The sequence below is a fragment of the Pantherophis guttatus genome, chromosome 5 (assembly GCF_059756535.1).
Source record: "Pantherophis guttatus breed Tessera chromosome 5, ASM5975653v1, whole genome shotgun sequence".
Taxonomy (NCBI): Eukaryota; Metazoa; Chordata; class Lepidosauria; order Squamata; family Colubridae; genus Pantherophis; species Pantherophis guttatus.
This window is the reverse complement of record NC_142067.1, coordinates 44,189,295-44,204,170: the sequence shown is the minus strand read 5'-3', so window position 1 is coordinate 44,204,170 and position 14,876 is coordinate 44,189,295. Positions and strand designations below refer to the sequence as shown.

The following is a 14,876-nucleotide window of genomic DNA, read 5'->3' as shown; positions in this document are numbered from 1 at the left end:
TTTTAAAAAGGCAATAACAAATCATTTTACTGTATCTTTAACTGAATAGTATTAGCGCCACAATATATATCACATGCATCACGTGAATGACTACAAAATAATGACTATCTTCCCCAAAAAAGACTTGGGCAGTCAGACTGTTTTTACTAAGAAAAAGAGAGAGAGAACTCATAAATTACTACTTATCTACTTGTAGATGAGATGCAACATACTTTGATGAGGATAAATATATTTTTCTGCCTAATCTGCAACTAGTCATATAGAAATTTATTCTTGAAGCTGATATGAAGTGACAGGATATAAAAATGAATTACACAATATGAGAATACAAAAATTAAAACAATTATTGTTTTATGTTTAAGTAAATTAATACTTTTAGACATCTAGAAGGCAGAAGAAATGTCTTCAGTTTATAACTTTGTTTCTGAAGAACTTGTTTATCTCTGACAAACTACAGAATAGTCAGAATGTTGTGCTTCCTTCAGCACAAATTTTAATGTAAGCAGTGCCAGAAATAGCAGAAACAGTCAAGCACATATGTTCAGATTCATAACCAAATATAGTTAGCCAACATGAAGGAGAATAATGCAATTGCTAGGTTACTAGTTATTCTTATTCTTACTAGTTGTTAATATTAGCCAACATATTCTTGTGGATAAAATATAATTTAAGAAATCTATTTCAAATTTGACAGTAGTTATACTTACTTATCCAGTCATAAAAGTGGGAACATTTTTATTTACTTACCAAAAAGCACACAAAGATCCTAGAGCCATATGCCTTTGGTAAGACAGTTACAAAAATCTCTAAATTAATTTGCCTCATATTTGTATAAATCAATAAAATATTATAATAGATCAGTAATTATTCAATAGCACAAACACAAATCTCTTCCAAGCTCAATTGTGCAGCACAATCAACCATTTATGAATTATAATCATGCTTAGGTTGCTATCGACTATCACCTCAACTGGGAGCAACATCTATGGAAATTAATGGAAATCCTCATTATACATGTACAGGATCATTCTATAGCCTTTAACTAAGTTCAATAAACATGTCTAATTTGTAAAAGAAAATGTCATCACAAGGTATACTATGCTGAAGGAAATCAGAAAGTAATATCCCAAATGACTTACCCATGAAATTGAGATAGCCTTCTCCTCCAAGAGAATGAGTAATGAGTCGTATCATTTTATGAAGCTGTATTCCTCGATCAATAACTGATGTGAAAGGTGACAGAACACTCATATAGTTATACATCTCTGCATCCATCAGCCAAAAAGCCAAAGTCTTATCACCAACAAGGGCCTTGGTAAATAAATAAATGAGGCAAGAAATGAGGCAGAGAAAAAAAATCTTTTATGATATTAATGTTTTATAGGACATAAATTAAGGACATCTTATAGATGAATATAGGGTATTCTGTGTTTATGAGTAATATATGTTTTTTTACTTTGAGCTCTGACACTAGAGATATATAATTATTATCTTCTATTATGCCCTCATTCATGACTTCATCCTGCCTAAAGATGTATTTTTTCATTCTATATTCACATGATTTTCATCCATTCCTGTTAGAATAGTTTGTGTCATTTTGTTTTACAATCAGCAAGGCACAATCTTGCTTGGCAAAGAGCCTCATTAAGTGTCTTTGTTCTGTTCTCAGCTCTACTTGCAATTTTTTTTTAAAAAAGTGGGTTGCAGCCTTGTTTGAGGCATCTCTGATTCACGTAACCTTGTTGGAAACACTCATCTGATTTCCTATTTCTCGAGAATTATTGCCTTCTGCTTGTGTAAGAAATATGATACTTTGATTGTTGGACTGGCTGATGAACCTTGCTTGGCTCTCTGAACATTGAACTGAATCTTGAATCTTAACTACTGTTCTGCATATTTCTATGAAATATAGTTTCATAGAATTAGGACTGGAAGGATCTAGGAGATCTTATAATATGAAACTACTCAGGAAAGTTTTATCTCAAGATATTTTGGGTTTGAAATCAAATTTCCTTTGTTTCCCTATTTAGCAATTAGTAAATTGCTTACCATTGTCTAACAACTCGGTGAGTGCATTTATGAATTTCTCTGTGTATAAAATCAGAAACAGAAGAGTCTGAACTAACTATAAAGACCTTCTGTACCTTCTGAATTCCATGAGGGATGAAACCAGTCATATACTGACTGCTTTCTGGTGATCGATAATGATCAAAAGCAAGAAAATATGCTATTGATGAAAGTTAATATTTGGGGATATTGAGTATTTGAGGACAACGAAGACATTTTACATTTTCAAGTTATATAATGTAGAAATACTTATTTTTTAAAATATTTCTTAAGTAATACTTAAATAAATGTTTATTTCTACATTGTATACCTATGAAATATAGGCTTAATTTATGGAAAATCTGAAGCAGTTTCAAGATATGACTTCTGGATTATTCTATCATATTCCATCAACCCATTAACTGTAGCAATAAATAGAAAAGTACACAAGAGAGAGAGAAAACAAGAGATAGAAAGATAGAATAATTTTTCAGACATTTGTTATATTTTAATTTCAGATTTTCTATAGGCTGGCTAGGGTGGGTTCATCTCAGTATTGTCCCATTTGAGTTAGTAGTATTCATAATTTCTTAATAGGATTTTTGGGAAGAATAATATGATTTAAAGTTGATTCCGAACCACATACAAACTATCTGGAATATATTATTATTTGAAGAACTATATATCTGTCAAGCATGGGACATAACAAAACATATAACTCTTTTACAATAGAAAAAAAACCAGAATGTCATTCCAGATTTTCAGTCAAGGACAGATGATATGTACTGGCTTTCACAGCATTTCTGTAATGCTGTGTTTAAAAACGGAGCCTTTTTTTTTTTTAAGTAATTCGTATTTCTTTTTTTCTCTTTTTTTCCTTTATATTTTAAAGATGGATAGCTGCAATCTAATTCTAATTGTTGTGGACATGAACTGCTGAATTGTTACAATACCTGATCATGACTCTCTGCGTAGGCAATGCACTTCTCTCCATATCGCCTGTTTGTTAAAGTAAACACAATGTTTCCCATGTCCCAGTCCTCATCCTTACACTCCTTAATGATCTGAAAATTAAAAAGGATAATTTTGAATTATTTTCTTATCATTTTTTTTCAATTTATCCTACAGTATTAAACTGTTCATGATCAGTGTCTCATTCATAAATTTTGAAATGTTAAGTTACCGTGTGTGAGATGTGATTCTGGTCCAGTTTCACATCATAGCACAACTAATATAGCACACAACAATTAACAAAACATGACTAAACATGACGTATCTTGAAATAATTCAAACAAAGTCAGGCCTACTTAATATTTGAAAAAGAAATCTTCAGAAAATTGCATGGCTGTAAACTAAAATCAAAAGTAAAATATAAGATCCTCCTTCTTCAAAAAATAGAAAAAGAAAATTATGCCTCTATCATAGCCAAGAACATAGCAAGGACTTTTTCATAAAGTTACCAGTAAAGTTGTGCTTGTCTTTAATATACATAACAATTGAAGTAAAGCATTATTTTTCTTCCAAAATGTCTGCCAACAACTTATTAACTATTCATATCTTAAATTCATTTTCTTTCTATTTCTGTAAAACAGTAGGGGCTACATGCCATCACTTTTATGGTTGATTAAACACAAATTTCACCACTCTATCTGCTTGTTTCTTGCTATGCAATGCTGCATAATCCTTTGATTAATGTATTAGCTCTAATTGAAATAAGGTAAATTATTTCTGTGTATTTAATTTTATGGCATACAATATAGGAAGAGTTGATCAACAAGAGCGCTGATTTACCACCAGCTTATCAAGTACTCAGGAGGTGAGGGCTTGGCAGTACAAGGAAAAAATTAAGCCAACAATTTAATAGCTGGCCATCAGCACCCCAATCAGCAACTAAAAAGCCACACACAACCAGGTACCATATAAATACAACACACAGAATAGCCCAAAGCACACACTCTGCTAGAGAGAAGGACCCTGAGGATGGGCTCCAGCATGATCTGAAAGTTTGGAAGATTAAATTTCTGATCTCGGTGACCAACCCAGATTTGATCTTGCAACAATATCCTGGGGCATGTATATTCTCCTTCATTCAGTATTTGAAGAGTAGTGTGCAAATAAAAAGTAACAATAAATACCACAATGAAGTAATGTGATATTACAGTGTCAGAATGATGACAGAGAACTTTAGACCTTGCTAATTATGTATTTAACTTTACTGTGCAAAGTCACATATGCTTTGGTCACCTCCTGTGTGGACTACTGCAATGCATGCTACCTGGGCCAGCATTGGAACGGCATTGACATAGAGGGAAGTATGCAGTGGGGTATCCCAAGATATTTTGACTAAGGGATACACGGGGAACTCACAAATTTGCAGATGATACAAAGCTGGCGGGTATAGCCAACATTCCAGAAAATATGCTCAGATACAGAAGGATCTTGACAGACTTGAACAATAGGCTCTGTCTAATAAAATGAAATTCAATGGTGACAAAAGTAAGGTTCCACATTTAGGCCAATTGAGACTCTAGAAAGACGGCAAAGAAGAGCAACTAAGTTGATTAGGGCATTGAAGGCTAAAATGTATGAAGAACGGTTGCAGGAATTGGGTATGTCTAGTTTAATGAAAAGAAGGTCTAGGGGTGACATGATAGCAGTGTTCCACTATTTAAGAGGCCGCCACAAAGAAGAAGAGGTCAATTTATTTTCCAAAGTACCAGAAGGCAAGAAACAATGGATGGAAACTAATTAAGCAGAGAAGCAACGTAGAACTAAGGAAACATTTCCTGATGGTTAGAACAATTAATCAGTGGAAGAACTTGCCTCCAGAAGTTGTGAGTGCTCCATCACTGGAGGTTTTTAAAAAGAGATTGGACAACTATTCGCCTGAAATAGTATAGGTTTTCCTGATTGAGCAGGGGGTTGGACTAGAAGACCTCCAAGGTCCCTTGTTATTCTGTTTTTCTTGAATAACTGGAAGCTTCAATTAGTCAAGAATACAAAGATGATGAAGGGATTTGAGTGTGGGACAGATAATTTCTAGTTAGAGAAAGCTGAATGGTCCTGATATACTTGGGTGGAACTATAGTACCAGCAAATTTTGTGCTAAAATGGGAGTTAAATTGTTAAATCTAGCAAGCATTACAAAATTTTGGTGGAAATTGAATAATGAGCGAGTCATTATTATCATAAGCTGTGAAATAAGATGGGGAAATATGTATTAGGAATGTTATTCTGTATGTTAAAGAAAGCACAAAATCCTATATCAAAATCACAAGAACGTCACTGAACGCAATGAGCATCATTGTGAAAGCTCATGTTAACCCAAAGCAGAATCAGATTTGCTATTAAAACCAAAAAATAAAAAAGGAAATCTTATCCAAATGAAGACAAACATAGAATATAAATTCTGCTAAAATATGGAGTATGTTAATTAAAAATACAAATCAAGACAGTGAAGGACACATGGCAAACATAAACTTTTCCAATCTTCAATTTTAATCACTAAAGGAAACAAAACTTTATGTTTTTCTGTTCTAAATTCCCATAGCACTGACATGTACTATATATCTTTAATTTACAATATCCTGTGTGAATCAAATAGGAACATTATTGAGAAGTAATACGACAATTTGCCTATGTCACATCTGACTTTTATTTATTTTCCCCCCCTTTTTTACTCTTTGAAATTATTTTATAAACAATAGCATCTATGTCTCATGTAACTTTGAAGAAATTAAAGGACAGACAAACGAATAAGAATTTATGCCTATTCTGGACAAGAAACAATGCCAAAACTTTAAGCTGCATTTTACATTAGGAGAAGAAAGACAAAGATTTCTTTTCCACTATTCTGCAAGAATTAGTTGATAATAAACCAAGTATCAGCTGACATAATGAAGACTAGAATAGAATATAATTTTTTATTGACCAAGTGTGATTGGACACACAAGGAATTTGTCTTGGTGCATATGCTCTCAGTGTACATAAAAGAAAAAATACTACATTATGAAAATTTTTGACCTGTGGTTTATGGTTTATAGATTTACAATTGCACAAGAATGAGAGAATCTTTTTACAATTAATAAATGATCTGTACTAGCAATATGCCTTTGACGTCATCTGATAACATTTTTAGACTTCTTAAAAAGAAATTAGCTAATGATAGGGAAAATATACCTTGAAGCAACATTAATAAATATTCTGTCTACAGGAAAAAGATCAAATTTGTTTCAAAAGTATGTGTTTAAACACCTAAAAATGAATTGTTCTGTAGAATAATATACATATTTAAGGGATACACAATTGCATATTTTACAAAGATGAAATATATTATTATACTACACTATGTAGGAATGTATGTAGACCTATACTACATATAGGTCTGACTCAAGATATATACTATTATGTTAAGCTTATAAACATAGATCTGTACACAGGTGCAATGTCTTAATTTATAGTAATGCTTCTAAAATAATTTTTCCAAAATTCAATTATTTCTCTATTTATGGAAACATTAATAACCTCCAAGAAAAGCTTCCATTTGTTTAGCGTTCATCTTTTTTGTTTTTGTTCTTAAAGAAATTAAAAATATTTGCTCTTAGTTTTTATCACTAGAGTGCAACATTGGCAAGCTTTTTGTACAAATATGTTTGGCAATAGTTAAGGTGCTAGATTCATAAATATGCAATTAATGTATTATAAAATCATTGTACAATTTCATGTGCATAACAGATACATTTTTAATCTCCATTTTGTTAGGAGTTAAGCTTGCTGTAAGGATTATCAAAATTCTGTCCACAAAACCACAAAAATAAAAGCCAAACAATCAAATATAATTGTAGAATAATTAGTCATATGTTACATTGAACTTTGGAGACACAAAGCTTAGTATTCTATATAAGCATAACTTTCTGAAGCTTCCAGATTAGTTTTGAGACCACTGGCTGAGAATGATGGGAACTGTAATTCCAATACACATGGGAGTTTTAATTAGATGCTAAAAACACAAATTGGGAAAATTGGCTAAATAAATATAGAAGGCATTTTCTTTCTTCTTTGGTAAAAAAAATTAGAACAGAGAATAGGAGTGAGTGGGTGATTACTACATTTTTCTTGTCTAAATTATGGAAACCCAGTTCATAGACGCATGTGTCATATTATAATTACTTGATATTATTTAATTACATGTATTGGAAAATGGGGATGTGGTGGCCTAGCAATTAAGATGCTGGGCCGTCAAGACCTAAGCACCATATGATGGGGTGAGCTTCAATTACTCGGTCCAGCTCCTGTCAACCTACAAGTTTGAAAGCATGCAAATATTGTAGATAGGGTACTACTTCGGTGGGAAGGTAACTGCATTCCATGTACCTCAATGTAGAATCCTGGTGGCCAGATTGACCACGAAAGAATCTTTGGACAATGCTGGCTCCCTTGGCTGGAAATACTGCCTCCTAGAGTCAGATACGAGTGGATAGGGAAAGCTTTATGTTTACCTTTACCAATGGAAGCATGAGTGAAAAATGTGGCAAAGCACAGAAGGAATCAATTCTCACCTGAATCCATTTGTCAGGAATTGCCATGGCCATCCGGTAATCAAATCCACATCCTCCTTCAATTATTGGACAACAAAGTGCTGGCATTCCAGACACATCCTGGAAAAATTATACAAAGTTAGTTGATAAGTAATAAAATAACATAAAATAAGAATATCTGGAATTGAAAATAAGGAGAGAGATCCACCAAAAGAATTACTATTCAGTCATAAATAATGAAAATATTTTCAATCTCATTCAATATTAAAGAATCACAATACATTAATCTGCAATTCCTATGGCATAAACATTATGAAAGCAAGTTGTTTCCTATTTATATTTTTTCTCATGCTGCAAAATACTGTGAATATTAGTCAGTACATGATATGTATTTGAAATACATACTAATGAAAATACTAATGAAGGACAACAGTTTGATGGCTATTCAAACTGTCTTTTCACCTGCTAATAATTAATTGCATAATTAATTAATTAATATACTTATATACTTCTGTATAACAGAAGTAGATTTGGAAGGGTCTAGGACAACTCGCCCTAGCTGACTTACTCCAGCATCTTGCCCTGGTTGTCTCACCCCGGGACTACTCACCGTGAGACAATTCAATGCAGGATAATTCAAGAAAGGGACAAATGAATTGCGTCGGGCCTTGTCTTGCTTTAGGTTTGAAGCTCCTCAAGGCTGAGATGAGCTGTAATCTCTCTCTCTCTTGAGTTATCAGCATTGAATTGTCCCTTGGCAAGTTGGCTACAGCAAGGTGGCTGCAGAAAATTGACCAGGCTGAGTTGACCCATTCTAGATTTGGAATATTATCAATACTGTTACTTATATTTTTTTCAACGTATAGGAAACTGGATTAGATCTCTTTTGTTGGAAAATACCCAGAATAGTTTTAAAAAGTTATATAAGTTATGATTCAATTTTTTGTGGAATAGTATTATAACCAATCTGCCCTAGACTATATGTGTGCATTTTCTTTAGAATTCACTTCACTTGCATGTAAGATCAAATTCACACTAGCCACTTGTAATTTAGAATAATATCAATAGTTCTTCCCTCCTCATTTATTTCTGCCACAAGCAAGTGGATCAATTCCACATTTTGTACAGAGGCTCCCACTAGAAAATAAAGTTGAAGTAATTTTCAATTTAACTAGAATAAATTGAAGGAATATCTTGTTTACAAAGAAAGTATATGAGAAAATGCAAAAAGATTATAAAATAGGAATCCTGATCACCTTATTATGGCTTACTGGATGATGGACTCATTTTATTTGAAAAGAACCTCAAAATCAATAAAACAATTTTAAGTTTAATACATTCCATAGTTGCTGCATTTCACCAGTTTTTGTTTAAAATGCATTGTAATTACTTCTCCAGGACCAAGACCAGTACAATTTAAATGTTAAACAGTTAAAAATGCTAAACACTAAGAGATAAAAACGTATAAAGATTTCTAGAAGTACTTGTTTACTTGTAATAACAGCAATTCTAGCAATATCTTCTAAATGTAATTCTGGCAAATATATTGTTATTTATAATTCATGGACAAAGAATTGCATTTACCAAATAATAGTCATAATGAATTAGAAATAGGAGGAACATTAGGACCTCATAAAGGTTGTTGTTACAAAGATACATAAAAATTTAGTTGCTTTGGCAGTATAGTGAGTTTCCAAAGTCATAAATACATTATAAAAGAGTTAAGTCATGAGAAAGTTAGTTGTTGAAAAGAATTCTAATTCTAATGATCTCTATAGAAATTTTCAGTCATTCAACTCGTGGTGGTCCCAAAAGGCAAAAGGAAACTGGATTTTGTTTTTCCTTGAAGACATTTCACTTCTTATCCAAGAAACTTCTTTAGTTCTGTCAGAAACTGAGAAAGCACTTTTAGGACAATTCTAATGATCATATTATAGTTAGGCTGCATCTTAGAAATACTTGCTGATGTATGTCTAAACTCAGTGGGATTTGTCTTGGAATACACTTGGACAGGAATATACTTTACAGCATATATTTAATTCTACAACTGAAACTAGTAAAATGTTTAACAAATCTTGCATCATACTTAAACATTAGTAAACTGAAATTAATATAACTGTAACTGAATAATGATTTGTTTAAAACAGCTTTCAAATAAATAAGTCAAAGTAATTGTGTTAATGTACTCTAAGATTTACCTCTGCTATAGTTACACATTCTGGATGCAAAATATGTACCATGTAGTTTGCCATCATTAGGTAGGCCAGTGCATCTTCATCAACATGCATACCAAAATATTCATTGTAATCTCCACTAAAGCCTTCACCTAATATGATAAATAATAACAGTGTCAAGTGCCATAAATGCAAGTTATAGGATTTACTGTAGGTTTTCAGATGAAACTCTTAATTATTTGAATTGTGATTATGGTCACTGATATACAAATTAAACTTACGAATTCCATGATGATGATATAGCATAGATGATACACCATCAAATCGAAACCCATCAAAGGCATACTCTTCTTTCCACCATCTTAAATTGGAGAGAAGAAATCTCAGAACTTCCCAGCTGAAATATAAATAACATATCCCAAGTATTAATGTACAACATAAATCTACTCCTACTGTTTTTATATTCACAATTTTATCAAGTTTTTGATAAAAGAATAAGACCATAAGACTAACTTTTATTGTTTATTACATTTATAAATAATTTTTTTGTCCGATAAGGTTCAGACAATACATGCATGATTCTCCCCTATTTAGGACCTTCAATGGAAAAAGACTGAATTGGTTATAAAGAAGCCCCCTGGTAAATGAAGTTAATATCATTAAGGGAAAGGGAATCATTTATACACACATATATACAATTACAAATAATTTTCTTTTAGGTGTTAAAAATATTCACACGCAAACACAAACATACACACACACACACACACACACAGAGTAAGGAAGGTAAAAAAAATTACGGTAGTTCAGACCTTCCAACTTCGCGAGATCTTTTTTTTTTTTTCGTGAGAAGTTGGAAGGTCTGAACTATTTTTTTTAACTGTAGTCCCACAAACTACTTTTCTTGCCCTGCACATACAGCTGAGAACGGAGCTGGAAAGCAGGTTAGTGAAGAGATATGGCTTCTCTAGGGGTAGGCTGCAGTGAGGGTTTGGCATGGGTGGCCTGGCTGAAGGGCCTTCAGGTAAGCTGGTGCGGAACACATGGGGCAGCTCTGTACACCCTGCCTTGCTTCGTCCTCCCCACTTCCCCACTTCATTCTTCTTTGCAACATGCAGCCTCTCACAGTAACAAGAATTGCAGGCACAATTGATTCCCACAATCTTCCAGAATTGCCTGCAGTTCTTGTTACTGTGAGAAGCTGCACGTTGCTTCTGGGCAGGGGAGGCTTAGTCTCCTTGCCCAGTTTCCCTCTGCTGTTTCTCTTTCTCTCTCTCTCTTTCACACACAGAAGGACTTTTGACGGCTTGAACTGCCACACACTTTTTGCCCAGCTCACTTCCCCCGCCTCATACCAGTACATGGCGAGTGGGTCGCTCCTTTCAGCCCAGCGGCCAGGCAGCGCACATCGCTCACTCTTTTCGGCTGTGAAAGAAGTGACCCGGCAGCCAAGCGAGGTGCATTGGGGGGGGGAATTAGGACACCCCTTGAAAAGAAGGCCTAGCTGTTTTTTCGGCGGTCAAAAGACAATAAGACCCTGTTGTATTTTCGAAAAAACAAGGTGTAAGACGCACTTCCCCCTCCAAAAAAGTGGGTGGAAATGTCTGTGTGTCTTATAGAGTGAATATTGAAGTGGGGGGAGGGGGGTTGATGCTGCCGCCATTCAATCCTAGAGCCTTTGTTGCTGAGCGGCTGGTTGGCAGTTGGATTGGCTTCCCAGAATACTGCTGATCAACTGTTCTAGGCAGTGGGGATCACCGCTGCTGATCGCCGCCGTTGAATGGCGGCGGTAGAGATAGGTGGTGTTGGTAATCATCACCGCCTAGAACAACTGATCAGCAGTATTCTGGGAGGCCAATTCAACTGCCAATCAGCTGCTTGGCAGCGAAGGCTCCAGTGTTCCCCGGTGGCAGCAGCAGCTCAGTTCAGTTGACCAATGGTGGGCGCGATGGAGTGGAGCCCTAAAAAGCCACGTGCTGGGGCTGCAACAACATGCTAAAGCTGACCAGGCCATTTGCTGCAAGGACGCTAGCCAGAGGAATACCGGATAGATGCTGGGAGGCAGATTTTTTTTTCCCCTCCTCTAAAGCTAATGTGCGTCTTATGACACCAAACCAAGTGCAGGAAGTACTATGCCATTTTAGTACCTGGCTTGATATAGAAAATACAGAGTCCAAGAATGATCTCTAGAAAAATAAATCATATGTTGAAAAATAAAAATGGAATCCTTTTCTAGAATGCACAAGAAAAGCCAGAAGTATTAGTAGTATTTTTTTTAAATTTCTTCCATCTGTACAGATTCACAAAATCCCATTTTGATATATGTGCATAATATAGTTCTTTCCTTAAACATAATAGCTCTTTTTAGAAAACAGATCTGGAAACCATAATTGGTACATGTGTAGCAGAAGAATAACAAACACATTATTTTAAATGCATGGTTGTACGCTTGAATAAACCATTCAGACAGATTTCCCACTAGCCGACAGTTAAAATTTCAGTTCTCTAATATTATACCATGAATATATAGAATTGTATTTCCATAGGCAGACAGTTGTTGGACCCTATATTCAAAGTCTATGTGGACCCATTTGTATGTGTAATATCGGTATAATGGATTCCAGAGATTTAGGGACTTTGGCAATATGTTTTTTTAAGATGCCACACAGCAATTGTATCAGAAGTCAGAACATTCTCCCAAGGGCTCCAGCAGCATTTTTATCAAGAGGAAATATGGTGACATTTACAAATTAATATTAAAATACTGAGAAAAATGGTTTTAAATGCCAGGACAATCCTTACCTATTTTGTATTACCAAGAACTTGATATCAGGAGAATGAGCATAAATTTCCAAAAGAAGAGTGAATATAGTATTCCACCTGGGACAGGTATAGAACCCAGATCCACCCTAGAGTTATGATTATGAATTTGGAAGTGACAAGTCACATTTTTATAGATGAAATAATGCATCAATATCAATCCTGGTAAGTGATTTTATCTGAAAAATCTCCAACAAGAATTTGATAGAACCTGCCTTTCCAACCTATGACTATTGGTTCTTAAAATGATATATAATCCTGGCTTCCACTAATAATTGTGAATGTATGTGTTTATTAGTGCAATAACTGAACCTTTACCATGCTAGCAAGTAATTCTAACATTCCACTTATGATTTTTTTATAATTATTGTGTATTATTCCTTTTGTTTTTTCTGTTATTTCAAAATACACAAACATATATATATATATATATACATACATACACACAACAGAGAGAGAGAGAGAGAAAGAGAGAGAGAGATCTGACTTAGCAGTCAAGTTGATGTCTTTGAGTTAGTCAGTTTCTCTTAGTCCTAGGAAGTAAACAACGGCAAATATCTGCTGAACATATTGAAACCTATATGGACTTGTCCACATAGTTGCCAGTAATCAGAATTTAATCATCATCATCATCATCATTGTAATCAGTAATCAGAATGCACTACCTGACTCCGTGGTTTCATCCCCAAACCCCCATAATTTTAACCTAAGACTGCCTACTGTTGACCTCACCCTATTCCTAAGAGGTCTGTAAGGGGCATGCATAAGAGTATCAGGAATGCCTACCATCCCTGTCCTAATGTTCCCTTTATTTGTATTCATTTCATGCTTATACTTATATATATTATCTAATACATACTTGATAAATGAATAAATAAAATAATCAAGACTGACCTACAAGAAAAACAAGAAAAAACAAAACAAAACAACCCTTTAAAGAAACCAAACCAAACCACATTATGGGGCAAATTATATAGCATTATATTTCCATTTCAATCATAATCTAATTAAGAAAGAATGTATATATTTTTAATTTTATAATATAATGTTAAAGACAAGAAAGGAAATGGAGGGGGATTTTTTTGCTTCAAAAAGTGAATGTTCTAAAAAGGGATGAAGAAAAAAAGGCATAGAATAGAACAAGAAATGTAATATAGTTTAGCCTTCTGTACTAACCAATAAAACTATCTTGTTGGTGTTCATACCATGAGATTAATATATAGTATAGACAATGAAGCCATGAAGGGCACTAGCCAATGTTATACTATGTACACTCTTTAGGTAACATCCAACCTTTATAGGATTCAATTTAAAATACTCCTAATTTTGGCTACTGCTCATTTTCCAACTAATTCCGACCATGATCATAAAGTTATCCCATATATTTTTAGTTACTAATTTCCCTTACTTTATGTCATTATTATTCCCTTACTTGTCCTCTTTTATAAAATTGAAATTGATCAGATCACCTGAATCTCTAGACTGCTGAAAGTCTGTGAGTATCTGGCTCTTTTTCACAAATCATTTGATCTTACATGCATCAATAGGAATTATCAGTGGGAGTTGTGAAATTGCTTATCCTTGGTCCTAGAAAAAAGCATTTCATGAACCAAGTCTCCAGCTTGTATTCGTACATCTATTGAATATGCTTACAAGCTCAATCATTGGGCAATATGATCTATATACTATTACAACTCTAGTTGTCATGACCTTTCATTAGGAGAAATAGTGCATTAGGATAACAATTTTTAAACCTTAATGGGCTAATTTATAGAATGTGTCCAAAATCTGAGACCTACGGCACCCAAGAATTTTTTTTTTTTGAAGTTGTGAATCCTTCAGCACTATTGACTGTTGCTAGGCTGCTACTGTAGCCATGTGATAATTCTGTGACAATTTCTTAGCCTGTCTCACTATCCTTCACTATTTCCCATTCAGCAGCAATTACTTACGTCCCTGCTGATCAAGAAAGGGAAGAAAGGAACATGAAGGAAGAAACCCTCCACATGCACCCTTCCAGGTCCATGCCATACTCCTCATGCTTCCTTATCTATGCTGTCTCCCATGCATCTTCCTCAACCTGCACTACTGCCAGCATATCTTCCGCAATTCTTGCAGTACATGTTGCATATCACATGCATCGCCCCTGACTCACATCAATCCCTGGCATATTTTTCATAACCTGTGCAGGACTTCTTGTGCACCCACACATGCTTCCTGACTTGTGTCACATCTCACATGCCTTTCCTAGCATATACAGTCTCTCTTGCATACCCCCACATACCCTCCCACATCTCAT

The 14,876-nt window shown here is 34.4% G+C and overlaps 1 protein-coding gene across 11 annotated transcripts in view; it reads right to left on the bottom strand.

Moving 5' to 3' along the window:
- GBE1 (1,4-alpha-glucan branching enzyme 1) overlaps nucleotides 1–14,876 on the bottom strand; it is a 167,197-nt gene that overhangs the window by 57,063 nt on the left and 95,258 nt on the right. For all 11 annotated transcript variants that reach the window (XR_015734452.1, XM_087895005.1, XM_087895004.1 and 8 more), the window contains 5 exons: nucleotides 10,039–10,154; nucleotides 9,782–9,909; nucleotides 7,605–7,703; nucleotides 3,000–3,110; nucleotides 1,140–1,311 (listed from right to left, as the gene is read on the bottom strand). Coding sequence is in view for 10 of the 11 variants with exons in the window: in XM_087895005.1 (XP_087751131.1) it covers nucleotides 1,140–1,311; nucleotides 3,000–3,110; nucleotides 7,605–7,703; nucleotides 9,782–9,909; nucleotides 10,039–10,154 (626 nt within the window). In the remaining variant the exon portion in view is untranslated. The remainder of the gene's footprint in view (nucleotides 1–1,139; nucleotides 1,312–2,999; nucleotides 3,111–7,604; nucleotides 7,704–9,781; nucleotides 9,910–10,038; nucleotides 10,155–14,876) is intronic.